Source organism: Tenrec ecaudatus, chromosome 7, assembly GCF_050624435.1.
Source record: "Tenrec ecaudatus isolate mTenEca1 chromosome 7, mTenEca1.hap1, whole genome shotgun sequence".
NCBI classification, from domain to species: Eukaryota; Metazoa; Chordata; class Mammalia; order Afrosoricida; family Tenrecidae; genus Tenrec; species Tenrec ecaudatus.
The window spans coordinates 98179408-98203735 of NC_134536.1; the positions used below are offsets into that span (position 1 = coordinate 98179408).

Here is a 24328-nt window from a genome sequence, read left to right on the forward strand (position 1 = left end):
GAAATTAAATTATAGTGATAAATTTAGGAAGGAATCAATGTTTTCACAGTATCATGCCTTCCTACAGAGAATATAATTGTCTTTGAACTTTATATTTATTTTAAAATTTTTATTTTATTCAACAGTTTTATTAGCACTTCATCCTCTTTAGTTTTGCTTTTATTTTTTATTATGCTTCCTAATTTTATTTTTTAACGTGTTCCATTCTACAGAGCATAAATATTATGTTTCTAAAATAAACTTAAAATTTCAATACATTAAATACAAAACACAATTCAATTAAAACAGTGCATTTGGTCTCGTGAGTACATTATGAAACACAATAACAAAACATTAACAACTTCAAATAAGTGAGTATCCCTATGCAAGGGCTTGGTATTTTAAACAGCAGAAGAAAAAAGCACAGGAAGTGTCAATTGGTGATATTCTTCCAGCAGTACTGCAGGAGATAAAGAGCAGAGTTTCAAATTCTAGTAGTGATATTACAATTATTTTGTCACCTGGAACTGAAACTAGCACTGTTTTAAAGTCCTTACGTTGTTAGAAAATGGTGTCTTTCCCGTTGGCAATGAGAAACAAACGCGTGAAGAGAGCACATCGCAAGTAACAGGAAGTAGACATCCCACAGCAACGCACGGGCTTCATAAATCCGGGATTTTGTTGGTTAGTACACAAGCGTCATAAATTCATCTTTCTGGCTCCATGACAAGTGTACAAAACCATGATTCTTTCTGAAGAATCCTATCTAAAGTTCAAGAGGAAAGGTGTTCAACGAAGCAACTACGCTGTGCGCTTGTTTCTTGAAAACGTAAGAAACAGATCTTTAGCCTACTGGGTGAAACTCTATTTTCAAAGTCTCCTAGTTGTCTTCATCTTGCTTTTTCAGCTGCAAGGGTGGAGCACGAGAGCCACGACTTTGTTACAACCCCACGAGGAGCGCCTACACGCCCTGCTGCTCTAGTAGGAAGGGCTACAGGCGATCTGGGGGCATCACGTCCTCCGTCCTCCAAGTCACAGCCACAGAGTCAGACGGCCAGGAAGCCAGATCACAGGTGCAGCTTGCAATCTGTAGACGCGACTCTTATCGCCCATTTTATTTGGCTAGCTGAGCCATTCGCGCGTTCACGTGAGTTTTTAGCTTATCAGTCATCTTGTCGATCTTTCTTTGCAGTCTGGAGAACTCACGCATCATGCTTGCCGGTGGAGAGCTAGCTCTCGCTTCATATCCTGGATCCAGGCTCTCCTCTGGGACTCCTGCTCCGCATCCTTCTGCAACAGCCGGACACGAAGGCGGAAACGGAGGGGAGGGGACCCTGAGGACACTGAGCCCAAATACGAAGCTGAGTACCAGCAGCGATTTTTTTTCCCTTTTGATAGGAAACATTATAGTTATCTTATTTAGGTCATATGCTTTTCTTATTAAATATATGTGTTGGTTATTATTATGAATAAACTTCCTCCAAATCATTTTCTAGTGGTTCATTACTAGAATTACTTGGTTTGAGTGCATTTTTATAGTGGCCTGTTTAAAAAAAAATAAGTTTCTTTGATTTATTTTCTAGCTGCATAATCACCTATCAACAAATAAGTTCCTATTTTCCCAAAGCTGTACAATTTATTTCATTTTCTTGTTTAGTGAATTTACGAGCCAATTAATTTTGAATTGCATTAGTTAATATCATAATCAAGTTCCTGATATTAATTTAAATGGCTTTACTATTTTACCACAGTATAGTATTTGTTACTGAAAATTGACAGTCAATATTATATTCTACTACATCTTGGTATTCTTAAAAGTTGTTTCATAAATAAATTTTCATATGTTCATACAAAACTCCTTCTTTCATTTTTTTGACATATAACTAGATTATTTTCTCTAAGTTGGTCCAGGGCATCACGTCTTTTTCATTTCTGAATTCAAATTACTAAAATTGTATTTTAAATTTTACCAATCTTTATTCATAAATTATATAATTACTTATATTTATTCTGTTTTATATAATTTTTATTAGAGATATGCTGGTTATTTGAATGAATGGCAAGTCTTCTGTTAATTTATATGGCCTAGAATAGTTTAAATAATCTCAAATTTAACTGCTTAAAAGTTCTTGTCTGTGACATCCCTCACTAACCCATAGTACTACAGAGTCAACAGTGGAAACACAGTGTGGGAATTGTGCCCGAACTGACCCCACCACACAGGGTGAAATACTAAGAACATGCAACAGAGCAGCAAGGGGAGCAGAGCAATGAAGCCCCTGGGGAATACCAAAAACAGATTTTGGGGCCAGGGTGTTTCACCCCATCCGATTCTACCGGAAAACACTCCTAAAGGTCAACAAACAGACCTGAAACTATTATAGGCTTTTCTTTTTTTGTCATTGGTTTTGTTTTGTGTTTCTTTTGTTGCTTTGTTTGGCTCTGTCTTGTTCTTGTGCTTATTATTGTCTCGGCATGTCTATTTAAATAAGATACGCAGGATAAGCAATCCAGAGGAGAAAACAATGGGGCTGATGGTTCCGGAAGGACATAGGGATAGGGGGAGGCAGGGGAACGGAAGGGTGTGTGTGTCAACAAACACAGGGACAAGGGAACAACAAGAGTTCTAAAATGGATGGAGAAGAGGGTATAGGTTGCCTGGTGGGACTTGATCAAGGGCAATGTAACAGAGAGGAATTATGGAAACCGGAATGAAAGCTGAACATGATAGTGAGACAAGAGGAAGGTAAAAGGAAATAGAGGAAAGTACTAGGAGGCAAAGGGCATTTATAGAGGCCTCAATATAGGCATTTACATATGTAAATATTTATATATAACAATAGAGAAACAGATCTGTGGCCATATATTTATATGTTAAATGTTAAGGTAGCAGATGGACATTGAACCTTGACTAAAGTACTCCCTCAATGCAAGAGCACTTTGTTCTAATAATCTGGCATGCTGTGATGCTCACCTTCCTGACAAGATCGCTGAAGCCAAAATGGGGCATCAGCAAATGTGGTGAAGAAAGCTGATGATGCCCAACTATCAAAAGATATGTGTCTGGGGCCTTAAAGGCTTGAAGATAAAGCGGCCCTCTAGCTGAGAAGGAACAAAGCCCACATGGAAGAAGCACACCAGCCTGTGTGATCACGAGGTGTCAATAGGATCAGGTATCAGGCATCAAAGATCCAGAACAAAAAACCATATCATGTGAATGTGGTGGTGGGGGGGGGGGGGCGTGTAGAATGGAGACCCAAACCCATCTGTAGACAATTGTACATCCCTTACAGAAGGAAGGGTCACAAGGAAAAGACGAGCCGGTCAGGGTGCAGTGTAGCACCGATAGAACATACAACTTTCCTCTAGATCTTAAATGCAACCTTCCCCCCAACTTACATGACCCCCATTCTACCTTACGAATTGGCCTTGACCAGCGCATGTACACTGGCAAAGATAAGAGCTGGAAATACAGGGAATCCAGGACAGATAAGCCCCCGCAAGACCAATAATGAGAGTAGCAATACCAGGAGGGGAAGCGGAAGATGGGGCGGGGAAGGCAAGGTGAGGCAGAAAAGGGGGAACTGATCACAATGATCTACATCTAACACCCTGCCCCCGGGGACAGACAACAGAAAACCGTGTGAAGGGAGACATTGGTCAGTGTAAGATATGAAAAAAAAAATTATGAATTACCAATGGTTCATGAGGGAGGGAGGGTGGGGAAAGGGGTAAAATGAGCTGACACGAAGGACTCAAGTAGAAAAAATGTGTTGAAAATGATGATGACGACATATGTACAAATGTGTTTGACATAATGGATAAATGTCTGGATTGTGATAAGAGTTGTATGAGTCCCCAATAAAATGATTTTAAAAAAAATTCATTTGAGACTTAGCCTGGTCCTTATGCATTTGCAATGGTACTTCCTTAATATCTTGCCAACATCTTCTAATCAAACTTTTTACTTTTTAGATCAGTTCTGGTATTTGCCAACCTTCTAAGATTTCACCTATTCAAGTTTTTAAAATTTTGGTCATTAAGAAAAAAAAAAGTTAATCTAATAGGAAAATGGACAAACTATAGCTACAGGTTAATACTGAAGCCACTCCCCCTACCCCACCCCCAGGCTCAAATGTAAACACATAATCAAATTGAAGTGATAATGAAAACAGCTTTACATGCATAAAGGTTACATAATTTATAAAACTATAATACTACTACTGGAAATGGCAGGAAAATGATATTTTAATCAATTGCTAGAGGAAATAAAAATTCTTACACCCTTCAGAAAACAAGCTGGCATCTATAAAATTTTAAAGTACATATAATTTTTAACTTAGCAACTCCTGGAAATAAATTCCAAAGTCATAAACTATCATTATATAAGGAAAAAATGTGGATCTATATATATTATAGATTACATGCTTACGTTTGCAAAAACTTAGAAACATATGACTCTAAAACGAACCATCGTTTTCTGGGACTATGTAAGACCACAGATGTATGTATCTAAGGAAAATATTGCTTATGGCAGTTAGTTTTAGATTGCTGAATGATCACTCACAGCTGTTAATAGAAACGGAGGAGTTATCCTATAGAAACTGCATCTTGGTGCCCTAGCCCTACCACACCTCCTTTAGAGGTGCCCAGGGCATGTACCATGCCTTCAATATGCCTTTGGGTAAGAGTGAGCTGTCTTGTTTTGGAAGTTTAGACTGTGAGCAGAGGGACGTGCCATTTCTGGGTGTGGATGCTTTAAGGGGCTGCCCACCAGGAGCCCTTGCCACTCCGGAAGTAGCCATTGAAGGCTCATATCAACCTAGCGCTTCAACCGTCTGGGTAGCTGAGTATGAAAAACAGAACGTCCCTGCCTTTCTCTTTGGGACTTACAATGGGAAAACTCCTCATCATTATTGGTCTTCCCCTTCAGGGGATAAGTGGTGGGGGGCACAGGGAAAACCACTGAGATTCTGGGACTGTGACAATAGCATAATCAAGCCTATCCTAATTGATAGAGTGAGGTTATGACTGAATGTAACACAACCCATCATGTAATTGATTTTGATTCTCTTTCATTAAAGTCAAGTATTATTGAGTAACTATGATCAAATAACATCATACCAAGTCATCAAATCAGGAGCTCTGGTGACACGGTTAGGTAAGCAATGGACTACCGACTAACTGAAAGGTGACAGCAGCTGTCAAAGAAAGACGAGGGTCATCGCTCCCCTAGATTTACAGCCTCAGAAGCATGATGATCAGGGCAGTTCTACTCAGTCTGTATGGGCTTTAAATGATTCCATGGCAGCTAGATTGTAGATCTGGTTTTTTTTTTTGGGGGGGGGCATTAAATCTAAGATACTTTGATACTTGGTGCTTTCTTGGTCTTTCATCAAGAAATTTTTACACACCTAACTGAAAATGCTACTAAGATGCAGCCACATTCGTGGTTGTCAATTTGTATTCTCATCTGAGAACTTGTTGGGGATGTGTCTGCAGACCTCACTACAGGCCTCCAGAATCAGAAACTTTGTTTATCAAGGCCTCTATGTGATTCTGGTGCACACTCAAGTTTAATTACTTGACAAGATGTACTTTTTTCCATGCAAAATTCAGGACATTCACCAGTTTCCAACCATTGAGTATCTAATCTTGGTAATTTTCATTATAATATCTCTAGATATGTATACTAGGATTTACAATACAACACCAATTGGAGGGCTAGTGGGAAAGGGCCATATGAAGTTATTCACTATATATACTACAATAATCAACCTCAAAAGCAGTTTCCACAGCATCTTCCATTGAACTTCAATTCAAAAGAACTTCAATCAGTAGTCTTGTTTCCTGATGGGCAGTGTTCACAAGGAAAGTTAAGTCATTCCTGGAGATCAAAACTGGTACAGCCAAAATCTATACCAAGTATGCTGTGATGTATATCTTCTTGTTTAATCATTCGGCACATTAGCAATATTAGAGGCTGCAAGAAATCTTGTAGAGAAACTCATTTATCTTGCACTAATTATTAAATATACTTTGAGAATTGCTGGACTACCATGTTCTGCAGAATGATTACTTCAGGGACCCACTGAAAAAAAGTGGAAGAAAACAATCTTATTTCAGTGGTTCCAATACTTCTTACTGCTTTAACTTGAGGAGCTCACAAATCCCTCTAATAATTCACTTTAGAATCTTAGCAAAAGTTGATGTGTACTCCTCAGTCACTCATGACCACCAAGTTGATTCTGACTTACAGCAACCCCTTAAAAACAAAACCAAAAACCACACTAAAAAGCAGCCTCAGTGGGTTGCAAGTTAGGCTACTGACTACAAGGTCAGCAATTCGAAGCCACCACTTGGCAGGAAAGAGACCAAACCATCGAGTCAATTTTGACTCAGTACTCATACAGGAAAGAATAAAATGTTCTTTGGGTTTCCAAGGTTGTAAATCTTTTCAGAAACGGTAAGCCTCATCTCTTTCCTGACAAGCGATAGGTTCTAATTGCTGACCTTGTGGTTAGCAGCCAACTTTCAACCTACTACCCACCAAGGCTTTTCAAAGTGTATGTATAAACTCAAAACCAAACGCACCGCCATCAAGTCGATTCTGACTCATAGTGACCCTGAAGGACTGGGCAGAAGCGCCCCATTGTGTTTCTGAGACTGTAACTACTTCCAGGAGTAGAAAACCACGTTTCCCTTCCGAGAATGGTCTGGTGGTTTCAAACTGCTGACCTGGCAATTAGTAATCGAATACATTACCACTATGCCAGCAGGGATCCTGAATTGATGCAGATAGCCCTTTAAAACTGAGGTAGATTGACACAGTGGCTGATTAGAATGGTGCAGGCCTGGAATCTTTTGTTGTACATAAGGTTGCATGAACCAACCTGATGACACCTAATACACTTTATAATTGGCAGGATCTACTTTTTCCACATAAAATTTAGGACATTCACCAGTTTCCAACCATTGAGCAACTAACCTTGGTAATTTTTGTTACAGTTTCTCAATGCTTAGAAACAGTCCATTCAAAAAAAATGTAAAAAAAAGAAACAGTCTGTCCATCCCTCACCTGAAATGAAACGCTTGAATACCTTAGGAAAGCAGTTCTCAACCTGTGGGTCGCGACTCCTTTGGGGGTCAAACGACCCTTTCACAGGGGTCGCCCAATTCATAACAGTAGCAAAATGACAGTTATGAATTAGCAACAGAAATAATTTGATAGTTGGGGGTCACCACAGCATGATGAACTGTATTAGACGGTCGGGCATTAGAAGGTTGAGAACCACTGCCCTGGGCACTAGTGAAATGAGATAGACTGGCATTGGCCATTTTGGATGGGACAATCCTGTGATTGACTGTGCCCAGAATGCTGAATTGGAGAGGAATGACATTGCTTTCACTGTCAAGACATTCTCCTGGAGGAAAATGCTAACAGAGATGCGACACTATCCATATGGCTGCAAGGAAGACCATCGCTTCTGTGTCAGTTTGTCCAACTGTGGAGATCTGTGTGTTGCTTTGATGCGCTCAGCTATCCCATGAGTATTTCAAATGCTAGCAGGGCTACCCAAAGTAAACAGGTTTCAGCAGAAATTCCAAATAACAGACTATACAGAAGGAATTGGCTGCTCACATAGTGGAAGTAGTTGCTGAAAACCGAAGGCATAGCTTTGAAAGAGTGTCAGATATTTAAGGCCAAATGAATGGAAGCAGAGCATCGCAGAGAACGGGTCTCATAGGTTGGCAGGCACTGCAAATACGACTGAGGAAGAACTTTCTTCTCAAAGTAGAGTGGATTATGATAATGTGAATATAATAAATTGTGACAGTAAAGTCTGTGGATCTTCCTTAAATGATGGGGCACAATTCAAAGTGAGAAGAGACAACAGCAAACATCGATGAAAGATCAGACCTTGGAAGACGCAAAATACAAACCTAGGAAAAAACAGCAAACATTGATGAAAGATCAGAGCTTGGAATACGCAAAATACAAACCTAGGAAAATTGGAAGTTGTCAAGAAGAAAATGGAATACATAAAGATCAATGTTCTGGGCATTAGTGAAATGAAATAGAGTAGTATTGGCCATTTAGAATCACAAAACTATATGGTTTACTATACTGGGGATGACACAAGCACGAGGAATGGCATTGCATTCGTGGTAAATAATTTTTTTTAAAAAGGGCACGTCAAGATCTATCTGTAATAGGATTCTATCTATCCACCTTCAAGGAAATCCAATTAATAGAACTATTATTCAATTCATGAATCAACCACAAAAGCTTGTGATGTAGAAATCAAATTCTACCAACATCTTTAGTCAGAAATTGAACATAAAATCAAGATGCATTGATAATTATTGGCAATTGGAATGCAAAAGTTGGGAATAAAGAGGAACAGTACTTGAAAAATATACTCTTGGTGATATAAAGCTGGATATTGCAAGATAAAATTTCAACGACTTGTTGAAAGCAAATAGCTATTTTCACAACAAAAAAGGTGACTATATATATGGGCTTCTCCAGATGGAAGACAGAGAAATCAACTTTGCTACTTGTGTGGGAAGAGATGTTGTTGTAGTTTGGTGCCATAGAATGGGTTCCAGCCCCTAGCCACCTAATACACAGCAGAAAGATACACTGCCTGGTCCTACGCCATCCTCACAAGTGCTCCTATGCTTGAGCGCATCGTTGCAGCCACGATGGCCATCCATCTCTTTGACGGCCTTCCTCTTTGTCACTGCCCCTCTGCTTTATCAAACATGATGTCCTTCTTCAGGGATTGGCCTTTCCTGACAAGATGTGCGAAATACGTAAGACAATGTTTTGCCATTGTGGCTTCTAAGGAGCACTCTGGTAGTACTTCTTCCAAGACAGATTCGGTTTGTCCTTTTAGCAGCCATGGTACTTTCAACAATCTCAAACACAGTTCAAACGCAGTGATTCTTGTGTATACAATATTCATATTTCACATGCATATGGGACGATTGAAAATACCCTGGCCTGAGTCAGGCGCACCTTAGGCCTCACAATACCTGTGCCTTTCAATAATCTAAGGTGTTGTGCAGTAGATTTACCCAGTGCAGTTCATCTTTTAAGCTTGCAGCTACTGTTTCCATAAGCATTGACTGTGGATCCAATAGGTAAAATCCTTGAACATTTCAACCCTTTCTCCATTTATATTACCTACTGGTCCAATTGAGGATTTTACTCTTCAAGATATTCAGTTGCAATCTGTACTGAAGACTGCAATCCTGATATTGCAGCCTGTGGAGGCCTGCTGGGTACAGGACTTCTGAACGGCAAATATGTCTGGAAGGCTTTGGTCCAAGGCCATTTCTGCTGGCTACAAACAGGATCTACGGAACCAGAGGGAGCACACGGCTCTTTTTAAAATTGAAGGTGTTTACGCCCAAGATGACACGGAATTTTATTTAGGCAAGAGATGTGCTTATGGGTACAAAGCAAAGAACAACACAGTGACTGCTGGCGGCAAACCTAACAAAACCAGAGTGATCTGGGGAAAGATTACTCGTGCCCATAGAAACAGTGGCATTGTTCAGGCCAAATTCCACAGCAACCTGCCTGCTAAGGCTACTGGACACAGAATCCGTGTGATGCTTTACCCCTCAAGAATTTAAACTTAAAAGTAAATAAATAAAATTGTGCATTTGTTAAAAAAAAAAAGGAAGACTGCAATTCTTGATCTTCATCAGCCTTGACCGTCATTAGCAAGTGCTTCCAAGTTCTCCTCTCCCTCAGCAAACACGTTTGTGTCACTCATATCGCAGGTTATAAATAAGCCTTCCTTCAATTCTGATGCCACTATTCTTCATATTCCAGCTCCTCTGATGATTTGCTAAGTATGTTAAAGACACAACCCTGATGCACATTTTTTCTCATTTTAAACCATGCAGTATTCCCTTGTTCCATTCTTACAACTGTTTTTTAATCCATATACAAGTTCCCCATGATCACAATGAATTATTCTGGAACTCTCATTCTTCTCAAGGTTACCCACATCCAAAGACCTTGACACAGTCAATAAAGCACATGTAATCACATCTTTCCGGTATTCTGTGCTTCAAAGCTATTCCATCTGACATCACTAATACATCCTTTGTTTTATGTCCTACTCAGAATTCATCCTGAACCTCTGGCAGCTCCAGTAATCCAGGCTGAACTTCTGGCTCCCAATCAATGTACTGCCGTAACCTGGAAAAATTGGGGGGAAATCTCAAGTTGCAATATTGAGAGATTCTATGGGCAAAATATTGAAGGATGAAGGTATCAACATAAAGGCATAGAAAGAATAGAGCCATTTTACCAAAAAGAACTGGTTGACATTCCACCATTACAGGGGATAAGATATTAGCAAGAACCAATGATGCTGAAAGAAACAGAAGCTGCCCTGAAAACACGAGCCAAAACCAAGTCTCCAGGAATTGATGGAATGCCAAGTGAAATGTTTCAACCAGCTGATGAAGTACTGAAAGCACATACTCCTATATGTCAGGAAATCTGGAAGACAGCCACTTGGCCAACTGACTGGAAGGGATCTGTATTTGTATCCATCCCAAAGAAAGTGACCCAACAGAATGCTCAAACTGTAGACCAGTATCAGTGATATCATGAACTAGTAAAATTTTGCTGAAGATCATCCAACAGACGTTGCAGCTGAACAGACAGGGAGCTGCCAGAAGTTCAGGCCAGAATCAGAAGAGGACATGAATCAAAAGATACCATTGCTGATGTCACATAGATCTTGGCTCAAAGCAGACTAACAAAGATGTTGGCTTGTGTTTACTGACTATGCCAAGGCATTGGATGGTGCGGATCATAAACTATGGATACCTTAAGAATGAAAACGCCAGAATATTTCACTATGCTCATTTGGAACTTGTACACGGATCAAGAGGCAGTTACATCAACCGAACAAGAGAAAACTACATGTCATAAGATCAGAGAGGCTGTGGGTCCTCTCACAGTAATTGTTCATGAGTATGGAGAGGAAAAAAAACACAAAGCTGGACTACACGAAAAAGAATGTGGAGGGGAAAAAAAAGGAGCGGATAAGGGCTCAAGTAAAAAGATATCTTAAAAATGAAGATTCCAGGTTTGGTTGATATAATTGAACTATGGATTGTTATTAAATATCTGTGAGCTCCCACTGAAATGACTTTTTAAAAAATAATGTGAGAAAAATACTGTGGCATCAGGATTGTAAAATGGCTTTATTAAGAAACCGCCCTATGAGATGACATACCCTTGCTTGCTGAGTACTTGAAGCATACGCTGATGATCAGGATCCTAACCTTCAGTATAGATCACAACTCGATGTAAAGACCGAAATCCTCACAACTGGGCCAATAGCTAACATGATAAAAAATTCAAGTTGACAAGGATTTTGTCTTTCTTGGATCCACAGTCAATGCTCATACAAGCAGCGGTTAAGAGACCAAATGAAACATGGGGTAAATCTGCTGCACAAGACTTTTTTAAGAGTGTTGAAAAGCAGGGGTTACTTTGAGGACTAAGGTGTGCCTGATCAAATTATAAAGTATTTTCAATCATCTTATTTGCATGTGAATGTTGCACCAAAAAAGACCACTGAAGGATTGATGCATTCACAAATGTGCTTTATACAATTGATGTATATATGGATTGTGATGAGCTGTATGAGCCCCCAATAAAATGATTAAAAAAATCAAATTATGTTGCTGGAAAAAAACATTAAAAATTACCATGGACTGCCAAATGAACAAACAAATCTGTCTTGTACTCCTGGAGGCCAACAAACAATCCTTTAAGTAACTGCAAGCTTTTCTTTCTTGATGTGTTTTGTTTTGTTGTCAGTGGTTTCTTGTTATTTTGTTGTATATTGTTGCTTAGTTTTGCTCTGTCTTGTTTTTGTGCATGTTATTATCTGCAGGTCTGTCTAAATAAGATAGGCTGGATGAACAAGCTGGAGGAAAAACAATGGGACTGACAGTTCCGGGGGGACATGGGATAGGAGGAGGTTGGGGGTAAGAAAGTGGTGTTGACAAACCCAGGGACAAGGGAACAACAAGGGATCCAAATTGGTGGTGAGGTGGGCGTGGGACGCCTGGTAGGGAATGATCAAGGGTAAGGTAATTAAGAGGTATAGCTGAAACCCAGGTGGGATGGAGCATAACAGTGGGACAGGAGGAAAGTCAAAGGAAATGGAGGAAAGAGCTCGGAGGCAAAGGGGATTTATAGAAGTCTAGAAGACGACATGTACATATACAAATATAAATGAGGAAAGGGAAATAGATCTAAGTGCCTATATTTATAGATTTAGTATTAAGGTGACAGAAGGACCTTGGGCCTCTATTCAAGCACTCCCTCAATGCATGAATACTTTCTATTAAATTGGCATTCTATGATGCTCACCCTCCCGACACAACTGCTGAAACCAAAGCGGGTGAAAAAGCAAATGTGGTGGTGAAGAAAGCTGATGGTGGCCGACTATCAAAAGAGATAGCATCTGGGTCTTAAAGGCTTGAAGATAAACAAGCGGCCATCTAGCTCAGAAACAACAAAGCCCACATGGAAGCACACACCAGCCTGTGTGATCATGTGGTCCCGAAGGGATCAGTTATCAGGCATCAAAGAACAAAACGTCATATCATTGGGTGCACACCTCCATGATACGATCGCTGAGGGCAAACGGGTGCATAAGCAAATGTGTCCAAGAAAGCTGATGGTGTCCGGCTGTCAAAAGAGATAGTATCTGGGGTTTTAAAGGCCGGAAGGTGAACAAGCGACCATCTAGCTCAGAAGCAACAAAGCCCACATGGAAGAAGCACACCAGCCTGTGCGATCACGAGGTGTCGAAATGATCAGGTATAAGGCATCATCAGAAGAAAAGATCTTACCCCAATGAATGAAGGGGAAGTGCAGGGTGGAGAGCCAAAGCCCATTTGTCAGCCACTGAAGACCTCCTCGCAGAGGGGTCCAGGGGAGATGAGTCAGTCAGGTTGCAATATAGCACCAATGAAGAATACAGCTTTCCTCCAGTTCCTAAATGCTTCCTCTCCCCGCAACTATCATGATCCGAATTCTACCTTGCAAATCTGGATAGAGCAGAGGATATTCACTGGTGCAGACAGGAGCTGGAAGCACAGGGAATCCAGGGCAGATGATACCTTCAGGACCAGGGGTGCGAGGGGCGATACTGAGAGGGTAGAGGGTAAGAGGGTTGGAAAGAGGGTACAGATTACAAAGATCTACATGTGACCTCCTCCCTGGGGGAAGGACAACAGAAAAGGGGATGAAGGGAGACGTCGGACAGGGCAAGATATGACAAAATAATAATCTATAAATTATCAAGGGCTCATGAGGGAGGGGAGAACGGGGAGGGAGGGGAAAAAAAAGAGGATCTGATGCAAAGGGCTTATGTGGAGGGCAAATGCTTTGAAAATGATGAGGGCAAAGAATGTACAGACGTGCGTTACACAATTGATGTATGTATGGTTTGTGGCAAGAGTTGTATGAGTCCCTAATAAAATGTTTAAAAAAAACAAACAAAAAACACCAAATCTGTCTTGGACGAAGTATGGTCAGATGCTCCTTAGAGGTAAGGATGACGAGACTTCGGCTTATGTTGGACAAGTTGTTAGGAGAGACCAGTCCTTGGAGAAGGAAGGATATAATGTTCAGTAAGTGTAAGGGGAATAAAATAGTGAATGCAATCAACAAGATAGATTGACCTTGGTTACAACGATTCAAGCATATTAAAAATTGTGAAGATGGTGCATGACCAGCTAGTATTTATCGCTGCTGTGCAAAAGGTTGCTAGAGGGTGAAAGGGACTCAACACCACCTAACTACAAGTCATACAAGTTAATATGATTAATGTGCCACACACTAGTGGCAGTGAAAAAGAAATTGATTTTTACTGATCTAAATGATGAAAACTAGCAACTGAGATGCATTTATAATTACTGGTAATTGAGAAATGACAATTGGAAACAAATAAGGACTGGTAGCTGGAAATTATGGCATTGGTGAGAGAAATGGAGATTGCATGATAGATTTTTGCAAGACCAAACCCCAATTCACTGGAAATGCCTTTCAATAAAATATATGGCCACTATGTTCTTGGGCCTTTCCAAATGAAACAGACAAGAATAAAAGACACATTGGAGAAGCTCAGTGTTAAGTTAGAATAAGGCCCATAGTTGACGGTAGAAAAGACCATTAATGCTCATGTGCAAATTCAAATCGAAGATGAACATTAAAGCAAGTCCACAAGGGGACAGCCTGTGACCCTGTGTATCCCAAAGGAATTTCAAGACAATCTCACAACTAGACTTACTGCATTGAACTCCAGTGGTCAAAGAGCAGATGGATTGTGGGAAGACATCAAGAACAGCATACATGTAAGAAGTGTAAGGCCATTAAACGTAGGAAACAACAACAAAAACAACGTAGGAAACAAATGAGAACAATGGTTATCAGGAGACTCTGAAACTTGCTCTTCAAGATACAATAGCAAAACTGCAAGTTTAAAACTGAGGTAAAAGGGATGAACACATTTCAAGGGGTACCTTGAGAAGACAAAATATGATAATAAAGTCTGCTAAAAATTAAGACCTGATGTTATGGAGCCCCCTTCGGGTAGTGGTTATGTGTTGCAATCTGCAATCTGCATGGTCGGTAATTCAAGACCAGTAGCAGCTCTACAGGAGACTTGCTGGCAGGCAGTAAGGCCTGTAGTTAGAAAACCAACTAGGAAAAACAAGCTTATTTTACAGGCTTAGAAAAAATGGGGGGAAAAATTTCAAGCCTCAAGGTGTAATACTGAAGGATTCTGGAAGCAAAATATTAATAGGGTACAGGAAAATGGTGGAAGGAACATACATAAATTCACTGTATCATAAAGAAGTGCTCCATGTTCAGTCATTTCAGGAGGTAGCATATGACCAAGAATCTTATGTGAAAAGTCCAAAGTGAACTGAAGGCAATGGTGCAAAAACAAGGCGCGATTTATGTTCAACAAGTGAATGCAATCCGGGAAGCACTCATTAGCACACGCGAATAAATATGGAAGATCTGCCAAGCCAAACGACATCTGTATTCATGCCCATATCAAACAGGAGTGACCCAACAGAATGAGATACTTACCAAACAATATCATTAATAACAAATGCAAATAGGCCAAAGATATTTTAGTATAATTCCTATTTATTACTTATATTTCCTACTTGCTATTCAGTAATATGGTTGATTAATTGAACACCTTTAGCACATACAGGAATTTGGTTAACTTTACATGACTTGACTATCCTAGTACGTCATCCCAGTTTTGTTTTGTTTTTGGTCATGCGTAAAATACAAAGAAGTGCTGGACAATCAAGGCAGATTCAGAAGAGGACATGAAATGAGGTCAGATGAATTTTACCTGAGAAAATACCAGTTTACCAGAATAAGTTTGCCTGTGCTTTATTGATGCTAAAGGCATTCAACTGTATGAATCAGAACAAATTATTACCAAGAATGGGAATTCCAGAACACTTAATTGTGCTCACAGGGAACCCATACATAGATCAAGTTACATCCAGAAAAGGATATATAATGTGATATGAAATCAGGGAAGGTGTCAGAATTATGTTCTTTCATACTTATTCAATCTATATGCTGAGCAAATAATGAGCTGAACTAGATGACGAACAAGGCAGCCCAACTGGAGACTTATTAACAAGCTGTGAGATTCACACGATACAACCTTGCTTGATCATGAAGAGGACTTTGAAACACTTAAAAGGCCAAAGACTACAGTCTACAGTGTGGATTATACCTCAACATTTAGAAAACAAAAGTCCTCATAAGACCAATAAGCAACATAAATGGAGAATAAATGAACATTTTAAGGATTTTATTTTACTTGGCTCCAAAATCAATGTCAAAGGAAGCAGCACTCAAGGTATCAAAGGATATCTTGCATTGGGCAGATCTGTTAAAAGACTATATAGTGTTAAAAAGCAAAGACGTCGCCTTGATGACAAAGATGTTTTCCCCCAAGCCAGGGTATTTCCAATGCCTCATGTATGTTAAGGGGAGACAATGAAGGATGATGACAGGAACGATGCCTTTGAATTACAGCACTGGCAAAATATGGAATACACTACTGATTACCTGAACAACCAACCAACCCGTCTTGGAAGTATAGACAGAATGCTCCACAGACATGAGGAAGGCGAGACTTCACCTCATGTACTTTGGGCATGTTTATCAGGCATATCCCTACATGATATGCTTGGTAGCATGTTAGAGAAAAAGAGGAAGACTCAAGCTGTACTGATCAACACAGTAGTTCAAACAATGGACTTTAAAACACAGTAACCATGGGGGTGGTACAGGAGCAAGCACTGTTTTGTTCTGTTGTACAGAGGGTTGGTAGGAGCCAGAGCTGACTCAACAGCACCTAACATCAAGTTCATAATAGAAAGTCTGGGGAAGAGTTCTGAAGACTCAAGGGTAGAAAATGCAGATGTTAAAATGACTGGTCCTAAGCCCTGGAACTAGAGGAGCCACCTGAAGATGCATGTCAGTGCTGAGATGCTTCTACTGCCACTGCAGCCACAAGGTTTCCCACCCATTGGCCTGTGATCTTCCTGCATTCTGCATCACTGAATGTGTTGCGTGAGTCTGAAGAGGAAATATGGACTAATGTAGGACTTAGTAACTTGATTGGACTGGGCTGAGATGTTGTCTTAAATATAATTACTCTGAAATAAAGTTTGCTCTTACACATAAAAAAAAAATGACTGGTCCTAAGAGATATAACAATGTACTTTGTTATTATCAAATTTATGACCATACTAATAAGTCAATCGAAGGAGAGGAAAAAAATCTGGCTTTGGATATCATACTTTTCACCATAATCTTTCAATAGGACCATTATAATAACAGCAATAATAAAACCATAAACCCAATGCCATTGAGTCAATTCCAACTCACAAGAACCCATTAAATCTTCTTTCATTAAGGATTTTTCTTCCTGGGCCATGCAACACTCCTGGCTTTTCCTTTAAGAACTTCCTACACCGATACTCTAAGTTGCTATTCTAGCAGTATTCCTTGGTTTAGATGTCCCTTTCCCCAAGGATCACTTGCTTCTCTATCAGTGGTTCTAACCTTCCTAATGCCACAGCCCGACCCTAAACACAGTTCCTCATGTTGTGATGACCCCCCCCAACCATAAAATTACTTTCATTGCTACTTCATAGGCCACCCCTGTGAAAGGATCATTTGATCCGCAAAGGAGTCGCGACCCACAGGTTGAGAACTGCTGCTCTATGTGATCACTTGATTTATGCCCTAGAGGTAAAATTTAATTTTGGAACAGCTATTCCAATAACCCCTTCTGAGAATATAAAAACACAAATCTATCAGAAATTCCTGTTGGACAATTTCAATACACTCTTACATTTTCCAATACTACCTGGTCCTCCTGCCTGGTATGTATTCCGCTTCAATGACTTTGTCAGGTAGTTTATGCCGAACAATCTTTTCCTTTACAGTTTGTCTTCAAAGTGATCTATACAGTAACCCAGCAATCTGTATCTCTTCTAGATATAGAGAGTGCCTCCCAATTCTTTTTTCCTTTAGTCGAAGTTATTCCTTTCATTGTTTATATTTCAGTACCTTTAATCCATCAACTCTTAGGGTATTTATTGTGTACTAAAATATTATATTTTTATTATACTTTTTTGGTGAATAGTTTGAGACTTCAAGTACAATATTTTATTTTTGGTAAATTAAAATAGTTCATCTTTGCCATAATTTAGTTCTCAGAGATCAGTGTTTAAAGAAAAGAAATACTGAATTAATTTTGGTGACTTAAACATGATGGAATTTTCATAATCATGGTATCCTTTTAAATAAAATCTCCTACATTTAATTGACTTAGAATGGAAGTCCAGCTCACTATGCAAAGAAAAATGAACTGTTTTAAGGTTTATGTGAGTTGAATTAATATTTTTTTTCAACTTTTAAAGTAGGGACAGCACCATCAGAGGAAAGGGACAAATGAAGCCCTACCTTTACTTCTAAACTACGACAAGCTGAGATGCATACATATTTTATGACAAGTAATCTAAAACTCTTCTAAAAATTATTAACTGATATTCTATCCAACAAGAAAACCAATACAACAGATCTAATTAGTTAAGACACCAGATACTCATCCTGCAGTCTCAGTGTCTAGTAACAAACCTCTAGACTTTGTTTCACAACAGACTTTGTTTCAACAAGCACATCTTAAAAGGGTTATATCTACTTTAAACTACAGATAGAAGCACCCGAGTGCACACTTATCCAATGAATGTGAATTCACACAAGTGTTTCATGTCCTTTGCGAGTGAAACCTTGTAATCTCACAAATTTCAGTATACACTGAGAAATCATTAGTATAAATTTTTAAAATGTTACCTTTCACATGGGCTGGGAGCAATACCATAAATAGTTCTACCTCTAGAAGGTTGACATCTATACGTTTTCATGTTAAATTGGCTTATACTTACTGGTCCAAGGGACAAGTTATATTTTTATCTTACTAAGTATGTGAGTATAAAATATAACCATTTAAAATGAAAACAGAAACAAATATTCGTTTTACCACAGGGTACTTTCAAACGCTAAAAAAGTGTAGCGTATTTTAAAAAATATATAGATTTTACTTACTGATATTAGGTATTTAAAAATATCTGTTAACAAAGAATCTGTTACCTTTTTCTTAGAATTTGATTAGGAAAGCAAAAATCATTTTGCATTAATGAGTGCCAATGTTTATTTTTAGTATCTGATCTATTATCTCTGAGGTATTCTTTTAAAAAAAAGGTGTAATCAGAAATGTTAAGCTAGTTGAAATTAATGAAGAAACAAAAGCCTATAGTTCATACTGTAATATTACTTTCCTTAAGCCTAATTTTAAGTGTTGTCTCATAAAATCAATTTTTGTGGTTATTAACACATACACACCCCTCCACACATATGGACATAACTGAATTTGAGAAAAAGGCTTAAAATGTTGGTTATATGCCACAGATGGCTAAAGACAAAAATTACTGATAAAAATGTCTGTCCTTTTAGCCTCTACTTTTGTTACAAGCACATTTAAAGTTCATTATTTAACACAAGATTTTAAAAGGTATTTGGGAAATAAGACCACATTTCACTTGAAAAAAACAGTTTCAACAGATATATGCTAGGTCCCCACTGATCTGTAATATGTCATATTTTAATGTTTCAAAGGAGATTTTAAGTAGGAGTTATTCTGCATTGTGAAATTAAAGGCAATATTCTTCCATTTAAAATAATTTACACAGAAAACCTCAAGCAAAAGGTCTGGTATCTTGTTTATCAAAAGAACAAAAACATATTGATTGTTAAAATGAGTTGTACGAGCCCCCAATAAAATGATTAAAAAAAACAAAACAACCCCAAGAACGAAATGAACAATTGAAAAATAGCAAAAGCTATTATAAATAATTATAAATTCCTATTTAAATTTCTGTATTTATGTAGATAAAATTATGATACATAGGTTTTAACATATTGAAAACTGTAATATAGAAAGGTAACGTAATGTTAAGAGATTCAGGCTACACTCAACCAAAATAATTTTAACGGGAATTTTTGATGCTTTTAGAAATACATTTTACAATAATGTATGATAAAGTATATTTCATTTTTAATATTATTCAAAGTAACTTTAATTTGAATTGATCTTAATATTGCTTCTTCATAAATATTAGTTTAAAATTATAAATATTTATTAACATTACTTGGGCATCTGGGCATACAGGAGTGTACTAATTAAAAAGATGCTTGTTATGCAACGTAAGCATGAGGATGTATTTCTTTTTAGTTCAAAATGTCTTAATCTTATTTTCATATTTTAATTCAAAACAAATGTATAAAGTCAAAAATTATCACAGATACTTAAATAGTGCTATGAAATATATTCACACCCACTGAGGAATTTAATACAAGTTTACTAAAGAATATCAAGTTAACCATTTCCTCCTATAAATATTTTCATTTTATTTATTTTGTGTTTAGAAGTTGTAGGTTTAAGTTCTATTAACAGAAAATACATAACAAAAGCTTCCTAACGTGAAAAAAATAATTAGAAATGCTGGAAAATTTGGCCTCATTAACATATTTACAGACATTTACTTAATACATACTCCATTGAAAATTAATTATGTGACATTTATACAAGCATTGAAATTTCCAAATCACTCTGAGTAGTGGACACTTCAGCTTTTTACTGTATCAACAAAGGTCAATGTCATTTCGTTTCTGGAGGGAGAACTGACAAAGCCACAGAAATGGTCAGTCTGGGATGCTGTTGACATATTGTTCTGTTCCTTCACCTAAAGGCGTTTCTATTGAATATGTGTCTTCATGCTTCTTTTTCTCTTTGCACTGATCTTCCTGCAGCTTTAGAATTATGTTGCGGATTTCCTCTCTTTTTGTCCGCATTCTTGGAGGAGGAAACCAGTTTGTCAAATTCATAGGTAGTTCAAAATTGACAATTGGATTCTAAAAATAAAAATATTAAATGCACATTAAAAGCAAAAAAATAATAATTTAGTTTCAATAACCAAAACTACAGTTAAAATAGGGGGAAAAGTTCTGCTTGGCGTGATTTGAACTATGGAATAATGTATGTATCAACTCCCGATTAATAGCAAATAAAGGGGGGAGATTATTCAGTCAATGTGAATTTAATCATGATCTATGATATGCCAGGCATTGTGCTGGGCACGGGAAATATAAGACAAAGATCTAGATTGAGGGTCAGCACTGCCAACAGAGTAAACACAGCTCACTTACATATTGTCTCTGGCTGCTTTTACACTACAACAGCAGAAACTGGCCGTTCAAACAGGGACTGTATGTTTACATAGAAAATATTTGCCACCTACACTCTTTGCAAATGATAATTCAACAAATAAAACAACGAACGTGGCCAAGCATATGATTTCACAAAGTGTACATAGATTACTAAAAGAATATATGAGACTTCTAAAGTTGGTGGGAAAATTCCATTATATATTAATTCCAACTTTCTGTGAACTTCTTGAAGCACCTTCAATGTATGGGAACTTTTCCTAGAAGAAATAAAGTTTAAGCTGAGACTTAAGAAGACAAACAGGAATTAGCTAGTTAGGAAATTATAAAAGCAACAGGAGTATTCCAGGTAAAGGAACATGTATCAATGCTCAGAGGCAAGAAAGAACATGCTACAAAAAGGATGACATGCACATGACTGGTATAGACAACGACAAAGGTAGTGGTAATAAGGCTAGACGTTTCGGCAGGGGTCAAATTACACAACCCATGGGAGAGACCATAATCCTTTTATTCAAAAGGCCACTAACAAGGTTTGTTTGTTTTTTCTTACATGTAGTAGTAGGAAAGTAACACAATTAGATTTGTTTTGGTCACAGAGTAAAATGGGGCTGGGGAAGGTCAAGAATAATTTCAGTGTAGAGGTCAGAGTGAACAGAGATTTGAGAAAGAAATAGGAGTTGTGGAAATGGAGACAGTGGATATAAATCTCTCTTGAGATATGTGTATGTGCAAAATAATAATTTATAAATTATCAAGGGTACAGGAGGGAGGGGGGAGCAAGGAGGGAGGAGAAAAAATGAGGACCTGATACCAGGGGCTTAAGTGGAGAGCAAGTGCTTTGAAAATGAGAGCAATGAATGTACAGATGTGCTTTTACAAAATTGATGTATGTATGGATTGTAATAAGAGTTGTATGAGTCCCTAATAAAAACGTTTAAAAAAAAATGTGTCTCTGAAGGGGAGCTTGGTAAAAGTTTGGTAAAAGAGGCATTCTGAATCTTGGGAAGGATTTCTTCAGAAAGAACCAGGAAAGATAAAAGATGATATAGATGATTTGATGATTAAGGTGAAATTAGGTCAAGATGGCATTTTACACCTTTTTATTTCTAAAACTTGGGAGTTTTTACCCTCGGGAATAATCTTCAACCCACTGTTTTTAAAATGTCTTCACCCTATTTGTTTGTCGTATTTTCTTATACTGAATTAGTATCAAATATTTATTAGATAAAAAACTAAAACCCACCTCAAAAAAACTTTCTACATACTGCAACACATACACACCACAATCACTGAAGTTGTTTTGCTGTGGTACTTTTGGATTAGAGCCTTTCATAACATCTTTGGAAAAACTCCTTTTACTTCCTTTCTTAACTTCCCATTCCACCTCTAGATATCTGTAAGAATGCACAAATAATAAAATGATACACACATGTAAATACGCTAACTACCACCAGAAAAATGACACAATGTGTGAAGTCAGATGTTGAACTTACTCTCTTAGAATTTTTACAACATTTGAGCGAGAAGGGCCTCTGAGAGAATCCATAAGCAAGATACAAGGCCTGCAGGGCAGAAATGACCCAAATGTTGAATATTTTATAATGTGATAAAATAAATTATGATACAGTATGACACATTAACAATAAAATCTTAATTTCGCAATTCTCTTTATACGCAACTCAGTAACAGGGAGAAAATATAGACACACAGTTTACTAAAACTTAAAATATCTATGGTTGTATTAAATACTAAGTCACAGAATAATTTAAAAATAGCTTATACATAAATTTATATACAAAAACGGTAGTAGAAAATGAAAACAATTCTGAAAATTTGAATATCCTCCTACTCCAAATCACCAAATGTGAGATCATACAAAAGCGGAAAGAAAATAATCCTATTTTTAACCCAAACAATGTACTAGATAACGAAACCAGTAAATCTGCGCATTAAAAATAATCGCTTTAGAATCCAGGGTGCTGTTTTCTGTTTTACCAAGATTCCCCTTCAAAACACCTAGTATAACTAAAAGCCTAACTTTCAATATTTTAATTCTGTAAAAAAGCAAATGAGGAAGTCTAACGATTAGTGCAAAAAAACCCAGATTGGAACAAATCCTTTATCTAGGTCTCTTATTTTTTTAAATCATTTTATTGGTGGCCCATACAACTCTTATCACAATCCATACATACAACCATTATGTCAACCACATTTGTACATTTGTTGCCATCATCATTTTCAAAACGTTGACTTTCTACTTGAGCTTTTGGTATCAGCTCCTCCTAGCTAGGTCTCTATTTTTAACATTATAAATTAAACTTTGCTTCCAAAAGCTATCAATGGAATTTTAGCAAACATTCTGTACAAGAAATAATACTTCAGCGCTATAATTCAGAGTCTCTAGAGAGACTTTAGACACAAAAATTCACTCCTTTCTGGGCTCCCATCTGGAGCACATCCCACAGGGCTGTCTTGAGTCATTCTATACATACATATCTTCATACTGTAGCTGTGAAACCAGTTTAAACTCTGATTCCCATGTTACTGATTAGAATGGTAGTTCATAGTCTTTGTCTGCTCTCAAATATTATATTCCCAAAAGAAATACTGGTTTACTATGGAAATGTGTGTGTGCAAATTAACACAGAAGTGGACAAATGGAAAACTAAAGAGATTATCCATCCTTCTCCTCCCTAGATTTCTGAACAAATTTTCTTCCCTGAGCAACCTTTTTGACACTCGAGTATATAGATTTTAAGAGGGTACTTAAGAGAATTATGCTTTTGTAATCATGTATTTTGTAATAAACACTGTTAATGCTTACTGTTTACAGATTGTAGGCTTTAAATGCCACTGTCCTATTTCTGAGTTGCAATTATCATCAGCAAGGAATCCATCATCACTGCTATCATCCTATAAAAGAAAGCCTGGGATTAGCTCTGAAACTATACAATCTAAATAATTACTGACCTAATAAAACAGCACTATCAGTGGTAAAAAACACACAAAGACATGTCTCATATAGGCAAATTAGACACAGACAATTTAGTAGGTTGCTTGATTCCAAATACTTAAACATCAACATCTTAATAGTAGCTACGAGTCAGAAATCTAAGACTAGCTACATAATTTTACTCAATCTGGAATAAAATTTTAGCAATCAAATATATTACAATGGACTCTTCTACCCTCGAGTATCATTGATAAGTTTATTTCTTAAAAATTTTAGCTTGTTGACTAAGACAACTGGTTTCACAACAATGTTTTTACATATATAATTCTTCATATCAGAGATATTTGATGGTTTTAGGAACCACTATTTTGATGAAACCATGCATCTCTTCTTTATTAAGAAGAAAATGTCTTTATCGTCATGAACATGAATATATATGTTGGAAAGAACATTATATCTCATAGCCACCCACTGTAAACCAAGACAAAACACACAAA

The 24328-nt window shown here is 37.7% G+C and overlaps 1 protein-coding gene and 2 pseudogenes across 6 annotated transcripts in view; 1 reads left to right on the plus strand and 2 right to left on the minus strand.

Moving 5' to 3' along the window:
* Positions 1–882: 882 nt before the first annotated feature.
* On the minus strand, positions 883–1384 carry LOC142452437 (guided entry of tail-anchored proteins factor 1 pseudogene; annotated as a pseudogene).
* A 7910-nt stretch (positions 1385–9294) lies between these two features.
* On the plus strand, positions 9295–9673 carry LOC142452862 (large ribosomal subunit protein eL33 pseudogene; annotated as a pseudogene).
* A 9191-nt stretch (positions 9674–18864) lies between these two features.
* The window catches only part of SENP6 (SUMO specific peptidase 6), a 115818-nt gene continuing 110354 nt past the window's right edge, over positions 18865–24328 (minus strand). For 3 of the 6 annotated variants that reach the window (XM_075554879.1, XM_075554877.1, XM_075554881.1), the window contains 4 exons: positions 23703–23791; positions 22372–22440; positions 22122–22272; positions 18883–20563 (listed from right to left, as the gene is read on the minus strand). In XM_075554879.1, the coding sequence (XP_075410994.1) occupies positions 20354–20563; positions 22122–22272; positions 22372–22440; positions 23703–23791 (519 nt within the window). In that variant the 3' untranslated portion in view covers positions 18883–20353. Of the gene's footprint in view, positions 20564–22121; positions 22273–22371; positions 22441–23702; positions 23792–24328 lie in introns of all 6 variants that reach the window. The other 3 variants (XM_075554880.1, XM_075554878.1, XM_075554882.1) reach the window with 3 other exon arrangements.